Source organism: Botrytis cinerea, chromosome 2 (genome assembly GCF_000143535.2).
Source record: "Botrytis cinerea B05.10 chromosome 2, complete sequence".
In the NCBI taxonomy this organism is placed as follows: Eukaryota; Fungi; Ascomycota; class Leotiomycetes; order Helotiales; family Sclerotiniaceae; genus Botrytis; species Botrytis cinerea.
In genome coordinates this window covers 600816-621114 of record NC_037311.1, presented here as the reverse complement: position 1 = coordinate 621114, position 20299 = coordinate 600816, and the positions used below count along the sequence as shown (strand labels likewise).

The window sequence follows — 20299 nt, the reverse complement described above, 5'->3', positions numbered from 1 at the left end:
GCTATAATAGGGAATCGGTGGATATAGATGAACTAGATTAGAGGTAGGTTTGGGGGTGGGGTGATGGAGAGTTGGGGAGATATAAACACAGTAAAAAGAAAAAATAAATCTAGAGTGAGTTATTTCTTCAGGGAGACCGGGGGAGAGTTATGGGTTTGGGACCAACTGGTCCATGGTACGCACAGCTGAGTCTTATCACAAATCTTGACCGAGATACTTGTGGGACAATGGGATAAAGTTTTCAATAGTCAAGTCTAGAGTCTGAAGACAAAAATACCCAGTCAAGCATTTTGGACTCTCTCATTCACTTCACGTAATTGGTTAGTTCCCCGAAGTTGAAAGTCTATATCTGATTTAGAGTTTCAACTTCCTTGTACAGATAATACAATCGCTTGTATTTTGGGAACTATGACTGCAATTGATCAAATATCTGAACCTGCCTAGTATTGACCAATAATACTGGAAAAGACGTGCTACTAGACCGGGTATCAGGACAGCTCGCTGACGCCGACGGTAGAAGATAAAGTCAACGACGCCTAAAACCCTGGCCCACGGCATTGCCTTCGACTTTGAGAAGCATACGATGCTATATGTTCTAAAGAGGGGAAGATAATATACCAATCTCAAAGATTGGTCAAAGTGAGTTGAGGGGTAAGACCCCTGCTCAATACTGAATATCCCACAAGTTCAATTATTGGTAGGACAACGAAAGTCTTTTCTCAATTCAGACATGGAATCCAACTCGGGACATCATATATCTCATGCCATCATTCTTTAGGGAATCTGAGGTTACATCAAGGGGTTTTTAGTGGTGGCATGCATTATCGCTGTTGATAACGAAATGCATGTTACCTATGACGAGCTTACAAGATTAGATCCACACCAACCACATAACTACTCTATCAACCCTGGTATATAGCACTCTCTTTACTGCCGATTGCAACCCTAGTAATGGCGCAATGAAACGGCAGAGTGTGGGATTTTATGCTGCTAGACAATTGGTCGCTCCAAACGTCGTACATTACCACGGCTGTGATGCAATATTTCGCCAATTGTGCGAGCTTAGACATGGAGTTATTGTGGCTATCGGTAAGCTGCTTGATCTCTGTACTTATCTATGATGCTCGCCGTGGGTAATGAAGAGTCAGTTACTGGCGGCTTACAATCAAGATGTCGGAGACCAAAGATTCAGAAATCGTGATAAACCGCCATACTGGAGAAGCGGAAGTTAGGGAACTTGGAGCGCTTGAATTCGTTCACGAGTATGGAGATAATGGATCGAAACCAACGTATCAAGAAGCTTCCGGGGCACCAGTCGAGAATGAATCGCCTCTTGGTTTGCAAGTTACGTGGTTTACTACAATCTTTTTGAATATTGGTATTGTTCACCCCATTCAAAGAGTGACAACAAAGTGCTAACTGTCCATAGGTCAGATGATTGGCACAGGTGTCTTTTCGACTCGTAAGTCCAACATTTATCACATGAAACTCAGACTAATACTTTCCAGCCGCAAGTATCCTGTCAGGAGTAGGCTCAGTCGGTCTAGCTTTGATTTATTGGACACTCGGTTTACTCATCTCCGGTTGCCAATTTTCAATCTACACCGAGCTTGCCAGTTTCTTCCCGAACAGATCGGGAGCTGAAGTGGTGTATCTGGAGCAAGCGTATCCGAGACCAAAGTATCTTCTTCCGACCACGTTCGCTGTGCAATCGGTTTTACTTTCTTTCAGTAGTAGCAATGCTATTGGTGAGTGCTTTCTCAACGCTGCACTGAGTAACAATGAAAATTAATAAGATTGTTAGTCATGGGTAATTATCTGTTTGCCATGGCTGGTTACACTCCCTCATCTTGGGAGCAGAAGGGATTAGCGGTTGCTTGTATAACTTTCATTACCCTTTGTTAGTAAAAATCCACTCCCATGAGATTATAAGCAGCTGACGTAGTGTCATAGTGGTAATATTTAGCACTAAACATTCTCTGCGAATATCAAACGCGATAGGAGTGATCAAGCTCATAACGCTCATATTGTAAGTCAAGAGATTCATTTTGTTATCGCCATTTATACTAATATAATCTTTCAGCATCTCAATCGCAGGTCTCGTGGTGCTAGGTGGCCACACCAAAGTTGCAGATCCCACAGCAAACTTCAAGAACGCCTTTGCCGGTACAACAAATAGTGGTTATGGACTTGCAAATGCACTAGTCAAGATAAATTTTGCCTACTCTGGATACGCAAATGCATTCAATGTCATTGCGGAAGTCAAAGTGAGATTTTAATATCCCGCACCAAATTTAGGAAAATGCTAATATCCCCAGGACCCAATAAGAACCATAAAACGTACCGGACCCGCTTCGCTTCTTATTGTGGCTATTCTCTATATTCTTTGTAATATCGCTTATTTTGCAGCTAGTATGCAATCCCTCTAATCAACTCTATATCCCTACTAACACGTCTTCTAGTCCCTAAAGAAACCCTCAAAGAATCAAGTCAACTCGCCGCCTCTCTTTTCTTCACCGCAGTATTTGGTTCCGGAAAATCCGTTCGCGCCCTCAATTTTCTCATTGCTCTATCAGCGTTTGGAAACATCGTTTCAGTAAACATAGGCTCATCCCGCATCATCAGAGAATGCGGCCGTCAAGGTGTACTTCCCTATCCCCGTATGTGGGCCTCTACTCGACCTTTCGGAACTCCTCTCGCTGCTTATACTCTCAAATGGGGTTTGACTGTTCTCATGATTTTGGCTCCACCTTCAGGCGACGCTTTCAATTTTATTGTGGATTTGTATAGTTATCCAAGTAATTTGTTTTTGTCCGCATTGACTATTGGATTATTCATTATCAGGAGAAATAGAAAGAAACTCGGTATCGTGGACGAAGACTATAAAACATGGGATGTAGCGATTTATTTCTCACTAGCGGTCAATGTCTTCCTACTGGTTATGCCGTGGTATCCTCCCCCCGGAGGAGCTAATGGTGGCGATGTGAGCTTTTGGTATGGTACTTATTGTGCTGTTGGCTTAGGCATTATGGGTGTCTGCATCCTCTATTACGTATTCTGGATCTATATCCTGCCTTATTTTGGTAAATACCAGATCCGGCAAGAATTGATAGTTATGGATGGTGAAAGCTCAAAGGCTCATCGTCTAATCAAAGTACCGAATGCTGAGTTGGAAGCTTGGGATAGAGCACATGACGCTCTGGGGAGAAAAATTGATTCGACTACACCATCGGAAGATGGTGGGGTTGAGAAGGTGTTGGAAAAAGAGTGAACTCTCTGAGGGCAATTGAAAGACTTTGGGATGCAGGGATGCAGTCACAACATGGAAGGCCATGAGACGAGAATGTTATTTGTTATTAAGGCTTCGGCAATTAACCGAGCCTTAGGAAAAATCAGGTAGCGCCAAAAACGGCCTCCTAGCCTAGTTATATAAAGCCGCTTTTGGAGTATAAGGCTTGTTATTAGGAATTTAACCGCCTTTTCGATGTTTGGACTTTACTGGTAAATGTATGTATCGAATAAAAGTCACAAAACACATTTAGTAATTTCTCAAAGTCGAGCTTTGATCACGTGGAAGAAAGTAATGGAATTAGTGGCCTTAAATCATCTTGAATTTGGAAAATGACATCATATCCTAAAATGCCAATATCTTAAGCTCAATTTCAAAATCAACGGCAAAGGGCTGGGTCCGATTGCGAATTCTTATTTTTTCCCGCTTGAAGTATTATCTGCTGTAGAAATAGTTCTTACAACGATCTGTTCCAAGTCCCATCGATGGTCTACGAAAAACTCCCATCATTTTCCCTAGACTCGGGGGGTTCGAATGCTCACGCCTGTTCTCTATGATGCATGTAACTTCATGAATACGCGTGATATATCAGGGTATCATATCGGAAACTTTCGTCAACAAATAGTGTTCTGAGTACCGGTGGACGAGACAATCATGCAACAACAAACACTTTAATAAATACACCTACCCCCATCCGACGTGCAGCAAGCGAATGTGCAGCCTTTCTGAACATCTATCAGATTGAACCCGCGGAAACAGTGACCTATAATATATGAAGAGAAAAAGACGAACCCGATTGGCTTCTAGTTTTCAATCTCTCAAAACAGATTGCATGGAGTACTCTATCATCACTATAATTCCACTTGAGATATCACGGAGAAAATTTCCAGACTGTTGTCAGGGTTGCACCGAAGCCTATCTAGAGTCAAATAAGGCTAACACGTCGGCTATCGCGAACTAACATTGCATCGAGATCAAAGATGGAATTCCAAATCTACGAAATGACCGATATAAGAGAAATAGAAAAATTTCTGGCTGGATCCTCACATAGTAAGTAACTTGTATCGAGGTTTCCTAGAATAGAATAGGAAATCAAAAGAGAACAAGAAGCGCAAATCATTACACCGTCAGACGTCAAACCCAAAATAGCTCAGGACAACAAAAAGGATAAGGGTAATTATAGGAGAGGGATTGCAAAAAGGGAAAAGCAGTCTACAATTCGAGGATAGATAAACCGTACCATGAATTAAAGAAATTGACGCTATCAAATTGCAAGAGAAGACATGTCCACGTCACTTGTTACCTGTCACATGAAGGAAGAATATACATGTGTGCGCGCTATATTGATTTATATTGCCTATCGCATAGTCGTGTTAATATGGTTTTAGCTACTTGAAGAAATCCTCCAAGCAGCGAAATGGGTATTTATTTGCATAGCTCTTCTCCGACAATGAACGTTAATGGCTCAGCGAAAATGTCCAAAGTGACCTTCCTAGAGGTTTGGCTTCAATTATGGAATTTCGAGGCGTCTGAATATGTGATATAATAGGCTCAGTCGGCTTGGAACCATGTTACGTAACTGCAAAAATCCAAAGAGTTGTCTCCTTAATCGGTCCTTGGACGTTTGCTAGCCTCATCGCCCTCATCGTGGCCATTCGTTTCAGCCTCTCCGTCAACCTCATCGTGTCCTCTTACCCTTCCAGCGCCTTCACCAAGTACTTCAACAGATTCTCCACCCCCAATCCAGTTTCCATCTGCGTCAAAATATTCCGAAACATTCTCCGCTGTGATCCAGCCGCCACTACCTGGAAATGGAGGCGGTAATCCACCATCCGTAACTCCTTGTTGTACTCCTGGAAGTCCGCTAATACCTTCATATCCAACATTACCCTCGAATTGAAGTTCAGGACCTCCTTCCATATCTTCGTCTTCTTCATCTGGTACGAGATTTGAGCAGTTCGTTAAAGCTTCATATAATGTTTGTGTAGAATCTGCTTCGGCGGGGATAAGGACCAATTCGATAATTGATGGCGTATCATCTCCGGCTGGAGGAGGTGTCTCTAATTGCATGAACAACCCGGTTACCTCTCCTTTCGATGCATCTGTAGGATCAGGCAGACGTTGAGTGGCATGTAAGGATATAGAAGTATAGGGTATTGCGAGTCCAGCGGAGGTAGTATTATTGAATATAGTGACATTCCTGGACGAAGAAAATAAGTCAGCCTTTGCGCAATATGTGTAATGGTGAGAGATGAACAATTACTCAGTGGAAATATAGGCGTCAACTGTCTCTACAACAGCTGCCTCTGAACTCTGTGCTGGACCATCTGCAAAAAATGGCAATTCTTTTATATAATCTCCATAGGCGACTGCACGCGCAGCTTTGGCATGATAATGTAAAATAGGTCTAGCATCGTAGAATGTGCTTGGTGTTTGTGTTTGATGTTCTACTAGAGGTGTGAAAGAGTCCAACGCTGGCGCCGAGTGTATGGTTGATAGAGGCATGTTGACTTTCGATTGGAGAAAGCGAAGTAAGAGTATCTACAGCTTCCACGTTCCTGATTTGTCTTAACTGACTCTGAGTTTACAATTTTCGTGAATGATGACAATTGATTGATATCCAACAAATCCAACAGACCCCTCTAGAATTGTTTCTGTAAGGCTGAATTGAGGGAAAGTGTCCGGAGAAAGCGGCCGCTCGGGCTAATATTTATCCGCAGGAATTCCCCAACTATCAGGACTTATGTAAGTTTTCGTTATTTCTGTTCTTCTACCTAGGTATGTCCTATGGCATGTACTATTGAGTCTATCTGCGATGACAAGGAGTAAGTTTGGGTAAATTGCTTCGATCGACATTTATCACTTCTTGGGCTTCTTGAACTGCGTATTGTATTTTCGATGTACGTACGTTGGTTATCAAAGCGGAGCAGACACGAGCGATCTATCATATTGCATTGCTAACCTTACTATTCAAAACATTAAACTCTCAACCATGGAAGGATCTACCAAAAGCAAGAAAGTGAAGCTAACTAGTCCAACAAACGAATATCTGACAGAAGTCTGTGGTATATACTTGGAACCCCAACGAGTCCTATTCGATTCCACGCAACAAAGCAGGATTGCAAATGTCATTTTCTTTCCGCATTCTTCATGTATGGCCGTGCCTATAGACACCAGTTACTCCGTCTTTCCATCATCCTTATACTTCTTCTCCTCTTCGCTATTTCCTTCCTCGTTCTCTCTTTCCTCTTTCCACTTAATTCGGCCCATCACCAATTCCTTTAAAAATCCGTTTTCGCCTTCTAGTTCCTTTATCCTACATTCCATCATTTCAATTCTCTCTTTCTGTTCTTTCACATTGACTTCTAGGCTCTTTTCTCTCTGTTTCTTTTTCTGGCGAAATCGTGCTGAGGCTGCAGTCGATGCATCGCGCTTTGCATTCGGTTCCCTTGGGGAAAGCGACTGTGTGGGCGAGGAAAGTGTTTTGGCATATAGAGGTGCTGATGGTGGGGGCTGAGTGTGCAGATATGGATGCATAGGCATGGCTAATAAGAGTTAGTATCTCGAAATTTATGCATTATAATGGTCTGCGGGGAAGTTGGGGTATGACGATTGCCTTTGTTCTGTCCGAACAATTTGTTCTAGAACGCAAGTACCTTTCCAGTCGACCGCGAATGCATGCTTCTACCCACAGAGCGAATGAAATCAATAAGAACAACTTACTGGTATTCTGTCTATCGACCCAATTCATCACACCTCCCCACATATCCATCGAACCCTCACTACTATCCGAGGCAGGATATGGCGCTATTGGGGTATCATAGCTCGGATTTTGCGCCAGCCCTCGAGTGAATACTCTTAGATCGTGCTGGGCTAGGGCAGGATCTAAATATGAATGTTGTTGCTGCTGCTGTTGCTGAAAACTGGGTTGTGATTGAGGATCGAAATGCTGCGATTGGTAGAGAAGCTCTGATTCTGCTATCGGAGCGATAGACGGATATATCTGCGTGGCCGTCATGGCGACGTGTTATATGGTAAATTGTTGTGCTAATTCGATCTGACAGGACGACAAAACAAATACACCAGAAATGCAGATATCACACAATCTTCAGGGTATTTATTATAGCACCCCGCCCAGTTGACTCGAGCTCAAAGCTGGAAATCAAAGTTCGACAAGTGGGATATGTTTGATTTATGGATGTCTATTGGCGGCAGAGCGTACGAATATTATGTAAGTATGCTCTATCTATATGCGATAGCGTGGAGAAAATTCCAGGGTCGTGCCGTGGAGATGGGGTGAGGCGTCGTAAGGCGCAGGTGAATGGATCCCAGGTATGCGGAAAGGAACGCCCGAGACCAGCATCTACGAAGGAGGCAAAAATATGCGTGGGATTTCCTCATTCAGTATGTGTTTGCAGATGTAGAAGTGAAAAAAGAAAGGCCTGATTTGATTACTCGTTCTGCGAATGTGTTTCAAACGAACAATTGTACCATCTAGCGAATGTGCGTAAATGGAGTCCTAGCCTGCAGTGACACAGACTCCAGACTGATAACGAATGATGAAAATGAGATAGATGGACTATCGAGTTTTACCCGAATACCTTCAACCTATAAAGCTTTATATGTTCCATTCAATCAGGCTCTCTCGATTACCGAGCTATAACTTTATTCAACAAAAGGACCGAAGAAAACAAAGATATTACGAAATTTTGAACCTCTGTGAACAGACAAAGAAAGTCGAGATCGAAGAATTTTGAACCTCCTCTCAAGTAGCCCACTTTACTAACCAAGTTGACATTGACAGGCCGTATTCAAATCCAATCACTTCTTCGTATAGTAATTAAATTTCCGATTGCCGATTGGACTCCACTTGAGTTGATGGCGTCTTGCATCAAAAACGACGATAGAGTGGATGAAGTGGACACGGTAGCTAGGAGCTTTCATACCTCGCGGACTGTTCCGAGTCCAAGAGCTAAATTCATGATATATAACCTCTTCAAATATCCGTTATTTTCCAATCAATGTTTTCGAATGCCTGGCCTGAATAAGCTACGAACCCCACTCATGCAGCTGAGAAACATCAATAAAGCCACCAATGTTGCCAGAAAACCACCAGTGTCACATATGGTGAAGGGGTGAAAAGACATCAGTACAAATTTGTATTTCTCCCGAGTTGCTTACCCGGTCGAGTGGGGGTTCCACAAAGACTTGCTAGCATGCATGTGCATTGTACAAACAAGTATTTCTACGGGAATTATCATTTTGGGCCATGCGTCGCTGAAATCAAAACGTTGATATCACTCTCCCGCCTTTCGCCAGCAACACTCACGAGCCTCCTATCAAAGTAATATATAATCCTCTCACATAACCCGATCTAATTTTTTCTTTCTTTCTTTTCTTCTTATATTCGATCTATGCTGAAATTCGAGCTTTCAAGATGCACCAAAGGAATGGTCGAAAGTTCGATTTTCCGAGGTGTATTGAGCACGCAATACAGGGGTTCGATGAGCTCTTCGATTTACGCGAGATGGACGGCTGGTAGACCAGATTTTCGAAATTTGCATCTCTCTTAAGTTTCGGCGAATGCACGCTCTTTCAATTCATGAAGGAAACCATTTCTTGGAATCAGGACATTCTTCTCATCGATGATGATGATGATGATGATGAAGATCGTCGTCAATGAATGAAATAGGAGTTCGCTTGGCAAAACTCCCGATATTTCTCCGTCAGTACCCTCAGATCTCAAGTAGAGGTTTTTGTGGGAGGATTGAAATTCGAGGCGTGGGGTAAGGAGTGGGAGGTGCGCCGATTTCTTTTATGATATCATAGGGTGGTATTATGTTATTGAAAGGAATTATTATGCTGGGATTTTCTATGGATATTTTCCAAAACATATGCGCAGGTTCTGATTAACAGGGAAACATCACTTGAGATTTTCATGAAGCAGTTTCATTGCGTTATCGTGCAGTTGAGTGGTCATTGTGAGTGATGATCAATCGCTTTCGAAGCTCCTTGGATACTGTGGATTAATCAGTGCTCGAGCACTTAAATTGAAACGTTTATTTGGCGGAGACAATCTCAGCCAGTACCATTCAAACAGGTAATTTTTTTTACTGATGCTGCGTTCAGAAACAACATCAATTTCTTGCACAATATCGAGCCGCAGAGTTTCATTGAAACGATAATGAAGCTACAAGTACGTTGTATCTTTTCAAAAACACAAGTTTCCAAAAACAGCAATATTAGATATCAAGCCATCAATTCTTATTTTACATGTAGAAAACACTCTTACCCTGCTCAAGACATGATCTTTACGCAAGTTAGATTATCACTACTCTCATAAGTCTCGAATAGAATAGACTTTCTTCAAACAATCATGTTTATGAACATGGATTTATTTCGACGCGTAGATTTTTCAATCATAGGTGGCGAAGCTGGATGTATTCTATGTTGCCTTCTTTTCCACATCTGTATCCATATCTACCTACACTAACACAAGCATCAGCATAAGCATCAAACTCTCCCACGTGTCACTCACGCACGTATGCACTTTAACAGAGTACGTAGCTCCTCATCCGCATCCACATCCACGCACACCTCCACACAAATCTTAGTCGATAATAATAATGCAATGTACTCACCTCCATCCCCATTCCCATCTCCAACTACAGTTCCAACTACTGCTTTATCTCCGACTCTTCTCCACACTATCTTGTATTTCATCCCAGCGGTGAGTATGTATGATAGATAAATAAATTTTCCACATCAGCATTGCAACCACACAGCAGCAATATGAAAGCACAACCCAACACAAACTGTTTCGTGAGAAGCCAAGAAGAAGAAAACGAAGAAGTGTGGAGAACGACACATATAGCGGTGAGCATTGCGTATTCAAATCTTCGCATGCATGTATCTTTTATTCCCTTTCAACCTATTGAAGTGGGTGATAGATATGTATACCCCCATCCATCTTTATTATTGATACACGGAGAAATCAGATTTCTCGAGCATTGTGTGATGGTTATGGATCAATAGACAATGTATCGCGGGATGACTAATATCAGCTAGCGTGTATGCATATTCATGTAGGAAAGTGAATTCTTTTGACATGTGGAATGATGTAAGATACCTAGTATCTAGTATCTAGTATCTAGTACCTACATCTATAAACCCATCGTGATCTCTTCTACTACACAATCTATATGTATTTTATATGTATCCTCAAATTATACCAAAAAAGAGTCCATTCATTGATCGATTCGTTGATTCTTTCCTTCTGAAGAATAGATGGGAAGAATTCTTGATAATTCATATCAAGTCAACTCAGACCAGCACAACGCAAGTCAGCCTCAAGCGACTACAAATACATCGCATATCTTCTACACCTCTTCCAAATTCACAATATAATATAAGAGGAAGAAGTCACTACTCTATTTCCATCTTCTTCAATTCCAAACTCCAAAGTGTATTTCCATATCCTCACGTCTCAATATTCAAAACCTTCGGAATTAACTCCTCAAGTATAGAATAGCTGTTTCCTGGATACAAATCACCTTCTATATCTAAATATCCAAGTATCCAAACATTCAAGCATTCAAGCAAGCAAATATTCAAATACCCTTCAGATCTTGTGATCCTAACGTCCCAACATACCAAAATACCAAAATCTCATCATCCCAGAACCAACTCCCAACTCCCAACTCCCACCTAACCACCCACCAACCCAACTAATTAAAAAATCCAGATCCAAACCCATAGCCCAAGCAAGATAAATATCAACAAATACTCGCGCCAATCTCCGAGCATCATATCATCAAATACTCCCCCCATATCCACCCTTGTTTCTCCCTCCCTCTTTACATAACCCCTCATCCCCTCATCCCCTCATCCCCTCGGAACACTACTTACACCCACACGATCACAACCACACGATCACAACCACACGATCACAACCACACGATCACAATCATACAATCACACACACAGATCTTCATATACCCAGTACCTATCTACCTAGGTACCTACTTCCCTTTCCTCACTATTCATATCTCTACCCACACCCACTATACCACACCCACTACACCAGAAAAATAAAACAAAATAAAGCAAGAGCAAAATTTACCATTTTGCACAACACAACGCAACAGAATACAACCAAATAACCAACTACCCTCCTTGAGAAAAATGAAATGTTCATTACAATGCATCAGACATAAGAAGAGAAGTGTACTGATTTTGATGTATATGGATATTATGGGTATTGCCTATTTAGGATAAGTTAGCAGTACTGCGTACGAAGAGGTGACGTTACCTGTAGCATTCTTCTTTAAAGATAACATAACAGTGCCTGATTTCATACATACACTGGACAAAAGGAGCCTCAACGAATCAAGTAATGACTCAAATAATAACGAACATCACGCTTTAAAACTTTCAAATATAAATTTAGACTTAACATTGTATGCAATTGATGCATCAACAGTCTAAGTACGCAAATCATTGATCAAAATGTATCTATCGACTTAAATCGATCCCCATGGCAGCTTCCCAAAGACTATCACTGAGATGACCTCCAAGACGTAATCGATTATCATAATAGCTTCCCAAAGTGCTCCCGATTCCCTACCTCCCTTTGTATATTTGTATCTTATTATTTCTTACGATCACTGCCAAGGCGACGAATGTTAGCAATGACTAGTTGATTGGGGTTTAGATTTGTAACTCACGTGCTAAGCCTTCTGGAAAGCAATTGTAACCCCTTATCATTATCAGCCTCCCTCTTTGCTCTCTCCAATGCTTGCTCTCGTCCCTCTTCGTTCTGTCTCGTGACTTCTTCGTGACTAGGTGGGAGACGTTCGTTTTGCAAATCAACCTTTCGTGCATCCTCAAAATTAGTAATCGCGTTCTTGATACCTTCTGCTCCAAGCATCAAAGTTCCAGCAGGAAGTCTACCACCAGCTGCAGTCTTCAGTTCGGTAACTCTCTCGGATTCCTCTCTTAAAACTTGGAAGACTCGTGAAAGACGACCGATTGCAAGAATTTTGTTCTTGATTGCTCTTCTCTTGTACTCGATGGATTCCGGATCCATTGGAGAATTGATTGGAGGCGATATAGGACCTGGAGAAGTGCTTGATGGAGTTTGATCATCCTTGAGCTCATCCTCTGAAGAAGTGCTAAGAATTGCGAGTAACATATCGGTAATCTTCTCTCCAACGAAAGGTAGAGACCAGGTGAAAACGTCCATGAAGTTTGGTAGCCAGTAAGGATGAGGAGTGCAATTGAACTGTCTGATGTTCATAACGTTGTTCTCATACTTTAGTACAGCGGCCTTGTTGTTATAGACATCGAGATAATTGGGTGCCGAGAAAATGGTCATAACACTAGGAAATCCGGTTGTTCGAGTCTTCCTGTACATTCTGTAACCAGCATCTTGTGCCTCATGTGCTCGGATGATTGAAAGAAGGTTATTTTTCTCAAGGAAGTTGCATGCAGCAGGGTATGAGAAGAAGTATGAGCAACCTCGGACGTGATTATGAATGAAGAACTCGGAAGTTTTTTCCTGTCCAAACTCCTCCAATGGATCTGCCCATAAGATATCGCACATAAGACCGTGAGTGGGAGGTTCGCGGAATCGATCAATCTGCCAACCAAAGTTAGTGACGTCTCAAAAGAGGTAACAATAGTACATACGCTCTTGAGATCATCTAAGGTGTGTAACTCAGGACTCAAACCTCCATGAATACACAAGAATTGTTTGTTCATAACAGCCGCTAAAGGCAATGCACAGAATGAATCCATGCATGCTTCGTAGATTCTCTCTGAATACTTGTGCTTACATTCAAGCTTGAATGTGAAGTAATCTGTCAAATGCCTACATTCGTGGTTTCCTCGAAGTAGCCACAAGCTGTTTGGGTACCAGATCTTCAAAGACCAAAGATATAACACACACTCAATACTGAAGTAACCTCTGTCGACATAATCTCCCAAGAAGAGGTATCTGGTATCAGCTGGATCTCCACCCACTTCAAAAAGCTTCATTAAATCGTAATATTGTCCATGAACATCGCCACAAACAGTGATTGGCGCATCCATCTCCAAAAGGTTAGGCTCTTGCTTCAATACTTTTGTGCCCTCCTCGAGAATGAACAGAGCTTGTTCTTCGGTCAAGCGACCTTCTCTGTAGAAATGTTGCTTCAAGAACTGTAAATTTGGCTTGGATGGATCTTGTGGCGAGAAGAATTGTTGATCTGTCGGTGGGACCATGGCAGGTGCTTGTACATCTGCAATTATATAGATTCAGCATCGCGCTCTGGCAGTTGCGCATATGAATTCAACCATACCTTTGCACACTCTTTCCATCGTGCTCACTTGACTTCCATCTTCCATAGTATGCAGAGTAAAATCAATCTCTGGCACAGGTTTCTTCTGATGAATTGCTCGCAAGGCATTATCAACTTGCATCCTGTTCTCAATGCCCGCTGGCGCAAGTGGGGTCAGCGGGGTTTTGGGTTGATCCTCGCCGTCCATGATGGCGAACGGTGTAAAGGATAAAGGAATATGGTATTTTCTGGCGACGGTAGTGTCACAAAAGGGATCAGTCGTAACTGGATATTTGCGATCGGGATAGGTGCGTGGATGGCACGAAGAAGCTGAAGAAAAGGGGAGTCTTTGCAATACAGGCGAAATGGACCCTTAAAGTAAGCAGACAAATTAAGTCGTGAATAACTTGTATGAGCTCCTGAGCAGATTAAACAGATCCAAACGAAGGCTCCGAGGAAGCTGTGATGGAAATCGAGGGAAAGGCAGAGTATCTTGACCTCGCTGTCGTTGGTGACTGTTGTCAATAAGGCTGACAATCAGATAAGTTGTGAAAGGGTTCAAGTTGTTTGTGTTTCGGGGAAGGTTAACCTAAAGCTGGAGGTGAAGTTTAATAAAAAGGCGGCAAATCCCAGGGTATTGCCAGACTGCGAGACTGCCTAACAAATTTGGTAAGGGTGAAGGGCCCATTCACTGCCATTTTACTGCCATTCACACATAAGCAAAAACGATTATCTGTGGGGATTCTTGAGCCTCGACCAACTTTCTGCTCTTCTGCCCATCGATTCACAGATTGGTTCCACATCTCTTCACTCGTATTATACTCTCCATTCCGTGCAAGGACGGGACACACGAGGAGAGAGCAGAGAGAACAGAGAGAACAGAGAGAACACCAGAAAGTGCAAATACCTGCTTGGTGCAATCTACATCCATCCCCGTCTAGGTACACCTATCGCACTTCGCTTCGTATATACGTATGTACATATATACATACACATACCTAGCGCGTATATACATATCTACATACCTACATACCTACATACACACACGCTTTCTCGTCGCGAATTGCCAGATCATATGACTGCATCTATTGTACGAGAGAGGAAAGAACTATCTACCAACCAGACCCAACCAATCTCCAAAGCAAAGCTATCTCCAAACTCCAAAGTCCTCGACCCAGAACCTGAGCCAGAGCCAGAGCCAGAGCCAGAGCCAGGGGCTTCATCGATATCGTGTTTCCAAGACTAAACCAACCTTCTTCTCTCCTAACTCACCCTTCGAGAACAATACACGCAACCCTTTTATCGGAAAAAAGACAAGGGTCGCCAACTATTTGGTAAATCTTATTCCGATTAATTGTCTATTATTGCTTGGAAGAAACGAAGACCAATTGATAGAAGATTACGGGTCATAGCTCTTTCCCAAGATCCATTTAAATCATGGACAACCGTTGAGTGCCCCCCTGGTACAACTTCACCGATAGAGGAACTCAAGAACTAACAATGCTCAGGTACCCATCCACTGTTAGCGCAGGTACCTCTAACGGTCTCACCGTTTGTCTCTCTTCCTACTGCGACTACTCTCCCATACACATATAAAACTCTTCCCTCAACGTTGCCACCATCATCTACGGCAGCTTCAGCCTCGTCCAGCGACGGGAGATCTCAGTACGTTGTATCATCGTCGGGCCATGCAGCACATCCAGATGAGATTATCTCATCTTGCAAAGCACTTCAAGCTTATATACAGAAAGTACAAGACGATGCAGACAGAGAGTTGAAGGCGTGGGAAGATGCGATAGCTGCAAGAGAATTAGCAGAGAAGCGTAGAGTAGCTCCCGGATGGCTGGACAGTGATGCTCGAATACTGGAGCCAGAGAAGAAGACAATTGCAGGAGGTGAAAACCTCATGGATGTTGATGTATCAAATAATGATGCTTCACGCCTCGCACAAACACCCGTGGCTGTACCAAGTCAAGAAGGTGACGAACTCGATAGAGCGTTTGGAGGAATGGGATTAAATAAATCATGATTATGAGACGACTATCAAAAGACCCAAAGATAATTAATATACCAGATACTACCCTTACTTTTTACTGTGCAGCAATTTGTGACGTAACTGAAGCTTCGAATATCGCGATGTTAACCTTAGATATAAGGCACAGACATCAACCTTCAAGGTTGAGCTTCCCAAAATCTTCAATCTTGTCTCTCTTGCTTCGACCATAATGCCTCCACGAATACCTAGGGCGAGAGCTGGCTGGAAAAAATCCCTTCGAACGCCAAACACTTTCGAGAAATCGCATGTTTGTCCGATATGCACTCTGTCTCAATATTCTGAGAGGCCTCGAAGTCAACCTCGACAACGCAAACTTTTAACTACCCCTCAATCACCAGTCCGGCAATCATCTTCTGCTTCTACAAAATCTATAAATAGTGGAAGGATTGGCAACGTCTCTAAAATAGATCGCAGTTCTCTACGAGAGGCATTGCTCGAGGTGCAAAAACACGCCACGAATTATGTGAATATCTCCAGGTTACAGCTTGCCTTGAGAGGTTTAGAACAACCGGAGGGTCAAGAGACAATAAGAGTTGCAATATTAGGACTTGCAGATGGTGGAACCTCTCTTCAAAAAGCCAAAGAGCTCCTGAGGCTCATTTTGGCCGATCCATTGAAAGCGGAGGAGGAATGGGAGCGGCGTATAATCCATGGCGACGACATGAACCGGCCATTATTGATAAGGGTGGGACATAATGAGGAAGAAAGCTCGGAGCGGAATGGTAGGCTGGTACACGAAATAAACATTTCTTCGCCGATGTTCAATGCGCATAAAATGGAGATATTGGTTTTGGAAATGGAGCCTCCAATAAATGACGGAACCGGACTGTTCGAAGAAACGGTTTTAGTACCGACGATGGAGATACCATCTAGTGCAGCCCGTTATACTCCAGTTACAACGCCCGTACACAAATCGTTTCTTCTGGGCCAAGGAATCATGGGAGCAGTTTCTCTTCTTTCGTATCCTTTGCATGCAAACAAAGAATCTATCGGAAGTGCTGTTAACGTTCCAAACTTTGAAGCAAAATCTCTACCTATACCATCTGTCGATATTTCATCTGGCAATGAAGCTCTACAAACATTCCGTAAGAGCATTGAGAATGCGATGGCTTACGAGCATCAATGGCTCTCAAGCGGTATTCCAGAAGTTATTGATTGGATGAAGTCAGGTGCATCCTCAAGTCAAGATACTATCAAGGAACCACTCCTCAGACTGATATTATCTATAATACAAAACGCGGATAAAAGCTTGAAAGTAGAACAAGCTAGACAATTGTCCCTTCTTTTGTCTACCAGAATACCATCGGCCCAGATGACAACACTACGTCATGAGCTCTCTAGTTGGTCTGAACGTGCTCACACTGAGCTTCGGGATCAATTGGATGTAGCATTTGGTGGTCAGAGATGGCGTAAGCTGGGTTGGTGGAAGTTGTTTTGGCGTGTTGATGATGTTTCTATGATCACGTCTGATATGTTGAGTCGAAGTTTCTTGACCGAGGCCGAGAAAGAGATTATATATCTAGCCGGACGGACGGAAGAAGCTGGAGTTTATCGAAACATACCTCTTGATTCTGACTCTGTACAAAACTCTGATTGGGCTTATACACCTGTCCAGGAGGTCCTTCCAGAAGGATTACCCCCTCCACCAAAACTACGAGATGTTATCCCAGTCAAAGCGGATGAGGATACACCAATGAAGATACAGCCTCAGCCTTGGCCTTTACATATTCCCATCGCTAGGTCATTCTTATGTACTACTACCATTCCTGCTCTTCAAGCCTTGGCCCAGAAGCTTGTTCTACAAACTCTCAGTACTTCATCCTTGACTTCGGCTCTTGCCGGTCTGATGTATGTGAGTAACATGTCCACGACTGTATACGAAGCAGGAGCAGTCGCCGCCTTTGGAATAGTGTGGAGTATGAGGCGGATGCAGAACAAATGGGAGACTGCGCGGGCATACTGGGAAGGCGAAGTTAGGGAAGAGGGTAGAAAGGCTGTGAGAAACGTGGAAACGATTGTTGGTGAAAACCTGAACAAGGCAGAGGAAGGCAAAGGATTAGATCCAGTCATCGAACGAGATCTGGAGAAAGCACGGGAAGTCATCAGGTCTGCGCAAGATATCATACGTTGAGAACCAACGAATAATTAGCATCGATGTAACATTATTGTATTATGAAACAATACTAGCTAATTGTAAATCAGCAAATAATTATGCAACATCATTTGAAGCTTGTAGTAAACGGGTTTCTTATGGCAAATGCACTGGACAGTGGACACTCAAAATTTGACTTAACGAATTTTCTCATTGCATTTTTATCATAGTATTGTCGCACGACATGCAAGAAAGAGAACACTATCTGAACATCTCCAACAGTTTTCCCTTCTTTTACCCCCTTTTCTCTCATTCAATTCACATGTCAACGTTGTCGCTGATTTGCTCAATCACGTGTTAATTGTGTGCACATTAGCCTCAGGCATCTATACTTCACTAGCGCCATACTAGCGCCTGGCCGCTCCAAGGCTCGAAAGCCATTGGTGATAAACTCTTGAATCTTCAACTTTGCGACATCAATTAACATAAATTTTACAACATTTTACAATTACTCTACTCCGCAAATCATCTCTTGTAGCAGGCCATTCCATTTCTTTTGTCAAAAGCTCTTTCTGATGCATAATAGATCCAGTGCAATATGTCTACTCCAGATTCAGGTACCATAGATCCTCAAACGGCGAACTCGACGAAAGCCGATGTCGAAAAATCTCCAGACAACGAGAACTCATCAATCCACGATAAGACAGAATTGAAGCATGCAGAGATTGACGGGGAGTCTGCAGAATCTGAGAAATCAGAAATCAATGCGACATCCCAAGATTTATCAACAGGTACAGAAGAGCAAAGCGTCGCATCAGATAATGATACGGATTTGAAAGATAATCAAATTGGTGAAAGTAATCCAAGCGAAAAAGATATTGCCACAGAGGGCCCGCCATTACCAGAAGAACCTCTTCCACCCCTTCCAAATGAACAACCTCCAGCTGTCGCACAAGAAGATGATGGTTGGGCACCAGTCTGGGATGAGACAAATCAAGCCTTTTACTTCTACAATCGCTTTACGGGAGCCACACAATGGGATAATCCTCGTGTTCCAGAGGTATCGCAGCCTGGTCCTCCAGGCGTACCATCTATAAAATCTGCTGTTGTACCTACAGAAATCGAACCAACTTCTCGTCCAGCCGGTGGCTATGACCCTGCCATCCACGGAGATTATGACCCAACTGCCTGGTATGCGCAATCATCGACAGTCGAAGAGTCAGCAGCTGTTGGTTTGGATCCAACCGCCGCATACGCAGCAACTGGCCAATTCAATCGATTTACAGGACGTTGGCAAGCTGCAGAGATAAATCCAGAGAACTTCAATGATGAGAACAAGAGTAAAAGGCAAATGAACGCTTTTTTCGACGTTGATGCAGCAGCAAATAACCATGATGGTAGAAGCTTGAAGGAAGAACGTAGTGGCAAGAAGTTATCAAAAGCAGAACTGAAGCAATTCAAGGAGAAGAGGAAACAGAAAAAGGAAGAGAAACGAAGAGCGTGGTTGAGGGATTGAATATACCCCGATTTTTTGCATGTATTAGCGTTGCATTGGGGTTGCACATGGATCAAATCTCGGAGTTCTTGGATGAATTTGGGCGGAAGGGATCCCGGAAACAGATTTCAAAGCCAAGGAAGGCACAAATCAAAACCATATTAATCTTTATGTTCCGCATATTTTCTTCTTTCCTTTTACAAGACAATTGGAACGGCTACCGAACTATGGAGACTTACCCCTCGAATACTCCGAGTCCAGCGATCAGATTTTCCGATTGTATATTTCCAGGAGTTGCATACATGAGGTTCGGACTTTTGCCTTATTCGTTGACATTGTACAGCGGTTTCGAATTTTTGAATCCACACCAATAGGGATGTGAAGCTATTATATTTTTGTTCAAATGCGCCGCTGTAGAATAGTCAACTCCAACTCTTTGAACGAGCCATAGACTACTATTATATTCCACTGTCTGCTATACAATGCCTATTTATTTTACATTTGTTTTGAAATCTTCAACGCTATTGCAGATTTCAGCCTTCGCGAGACGGAATTCTCCATCATGCGGCTGGCTTCGTTATCAAATCCATTAGCCTATACTTGATCTCATGTTGATCCGTCGAATGCTACCCTGGAACACGAGATCATCGTACCACTCGTGAGCTACCTACTCCACCCCCACGAAGAAACCGAAGTCTGGAAGTAGACGCAACGGCCTCATCCAGACAGTCTTCCGATAGTTCCTCGATTGATATGCGACTTTCATAAACGTGATGAAAGTCTTCCTTAGTATAAGCCTTCAAACTTTGTAGATCCTGCAACAATACCGACGAGGATCTTTCGGCACTTTTTCCTTGTCATTTTCTCCAATTGGTTTTGATCAAGTTATTGGTAGACTCAAAAACAATGGTATTCGCAACATTTTTGTAATTGCGTTGAACGCGGGAATCAGCCGCCAATGCTGTAGTTGAAAAGATAAGGCAGTGTATCATTGTCCATGCATAACAACCTATAGACCAGCAAGCCAGATAAGAAGTTGTCCTAGTCG

At 42.8% G+C, this 20299-nt stretch overlaps 7 protein-coding genes across 9 annotated transcripts; 4 read left to right on the top strand and 3 right to left on the bottom strand.

The window, feature by feature from the left end:
• Nucleotides 1–1058: 1058 nt before the first annotated feature.
• On the top strand, nt 1059–3530 carry BCIN_02g01570 (hypothetical protein). The gene is made up of 8 exons (XM_024691140.1): nt 1059–1378; nt 1430–1462; nt 1509–1748; nt 1805–1900; nt 1954–2029; nt 2084–2267; nt 2319–2412; nt 2463–3530. The coding sequence occupies exons 1-8, from the start codon at nt 1171–1173 to the stop codon at nt 3269–3271; spliced, it is 1740 nt and encodes a 579-aa protein (XP_024546910.1). The 5' UTR covers nt 1059–1170; the 3' UTR covers nt 3272–3530.
• Nucleotides 3531–4619: 1089 nt separating this feature from the next.
• BCIN_02g01560 (hypothetical protein) lies at nt 4620–5932 on the bottom strand. Of its 2 annotated transcripts, none has more exons than XM_024691139.1 (2): nt 5547–5932; nt 4620–5489 (listed from the first exon to the last, which is right to left on the bottom strand). In XM_024691139.1, the coding sequence occupies exon 1, from the start codon at nt 5792–5794 to the stop codon at nt 5549–5551; it is 246 nt and encodes an 81-aa protein (XP_024546909.1). In that variant the 5' UTR covers nt 5795–5932; the 3' UTR covers nt 4620–5489; nt 5547–5548. The 2 variants fall into 2 exon arrangements, with proteins under 2 accessions (XP_024546909.1, XP_001558968.1); XM_001558918.2 differs by having other exon boundaries at nt 5553–5932.
• Nucleotides 5933–6090: 158 nt separating this feature from the next.
• Nucleotides 6091–7440, bottom strand: BCIN_02g01550 (hypothetical protein). The gene is made up of 2 exons (XM_001558919.2): nt 7013–7440; nt 6091–6834 (listed from the first exon to the last, which is right to left on the bottom strand). Exons 1-2 carry the CDS (start codon nt 7305–7307, stop codon nt 6467–6469), a joined length of 663 nt encoding a protein of 220 aa, XP_001558969.1. The 5' UTR covers nt 7308–7440; the 3' UTR covers nt 6091–6466.
• Nucleotides 7441–11714: 4274 nt separating this feature from the next.
• On the bottom strand, nt 11715–14315 carry BccnA. The gene is made up of 4 exons (XM_024691138.1): nt 13630–14315; nt 12980–13569; nt 12016–12929; nt 11715–11955 (listed from the first exon to the last, which is right to left on the bottom strand). Exons 1-4 carry the CDS (start codon nt 13814–13816, stop codon nt 11940–11942), a joined length of 1707 nt encoding a protein of 568 aa, XP_024546908.1. The 5' UTR covers nt 13817–14315; the 3' UTR covers nt 11715–11939.
• Nucleotides 14316–14335: 20 nt separating this feature from the next.
• BCIN_02g01530 (hypothetical protein) lies at nt 14336–15694 on the top strand. Its single transcript, XM_024691137.1, has 2 exons — nt 14336–15055; nt 15117–15694. The coding sequence occupies exons 1-2, from the start codon at nt 15046–15048 to the stop codon at nt 15635–15637; spliced, it is 531 nt and encodes a 176-aa protein (XP_024546907.1). The 5' UTR covers nt 14336–15045; the 3' UTR covers nt 15638–15694.
• Nucleotides 15695–15763: 69 nt separating this feature from the next.
• Nucleotides 15764–17969, top strand: BCIN_02g01520 (hypothetical protein). The gene has a single exon (XM_001558925.2). The coding sequence runs from the start codon at nt 15834–15836 to the stop codon at nt 17793–17795; it is 1962 nt and encodes a 653-aa protein (XP_001558975.2). The 5' UTR covers nt 15764–15833; the 3' UTR covers nt 17796–17969.
• A 243-nt stretch (nt 17970–18212) lies between these two features.
• Nucleotides 18213–19751, top strand: BCIN_02g01510 (hypothetical protein). Of its 2 annotated transcripts, XM_024691136.1 has the most exons (2): nt 18213–18290; nt 18343–19751. In XM_024691136.1, exon 2 carries the CDS (start codon nt 18355–18357, stop codon nt 19270–19272), a length of 918 nt encoding a protein of 305 aa, XP_024546905.1. In that variant the 5' UTR covers nt 18213–18290; nt 18343–18354; the 3' UTR covers nt 19273–19751. The 2 variants fall into 2 exon arrangements, with proteins under 2 accessions (XP_024546905.1, XP_024546906.1); XM_024691135.1 differs by having other exon boundaries at nt 18213–19751.
• The last annotated feature ends 548 nt before the right edge of the window (nt 19752–20299 follow it).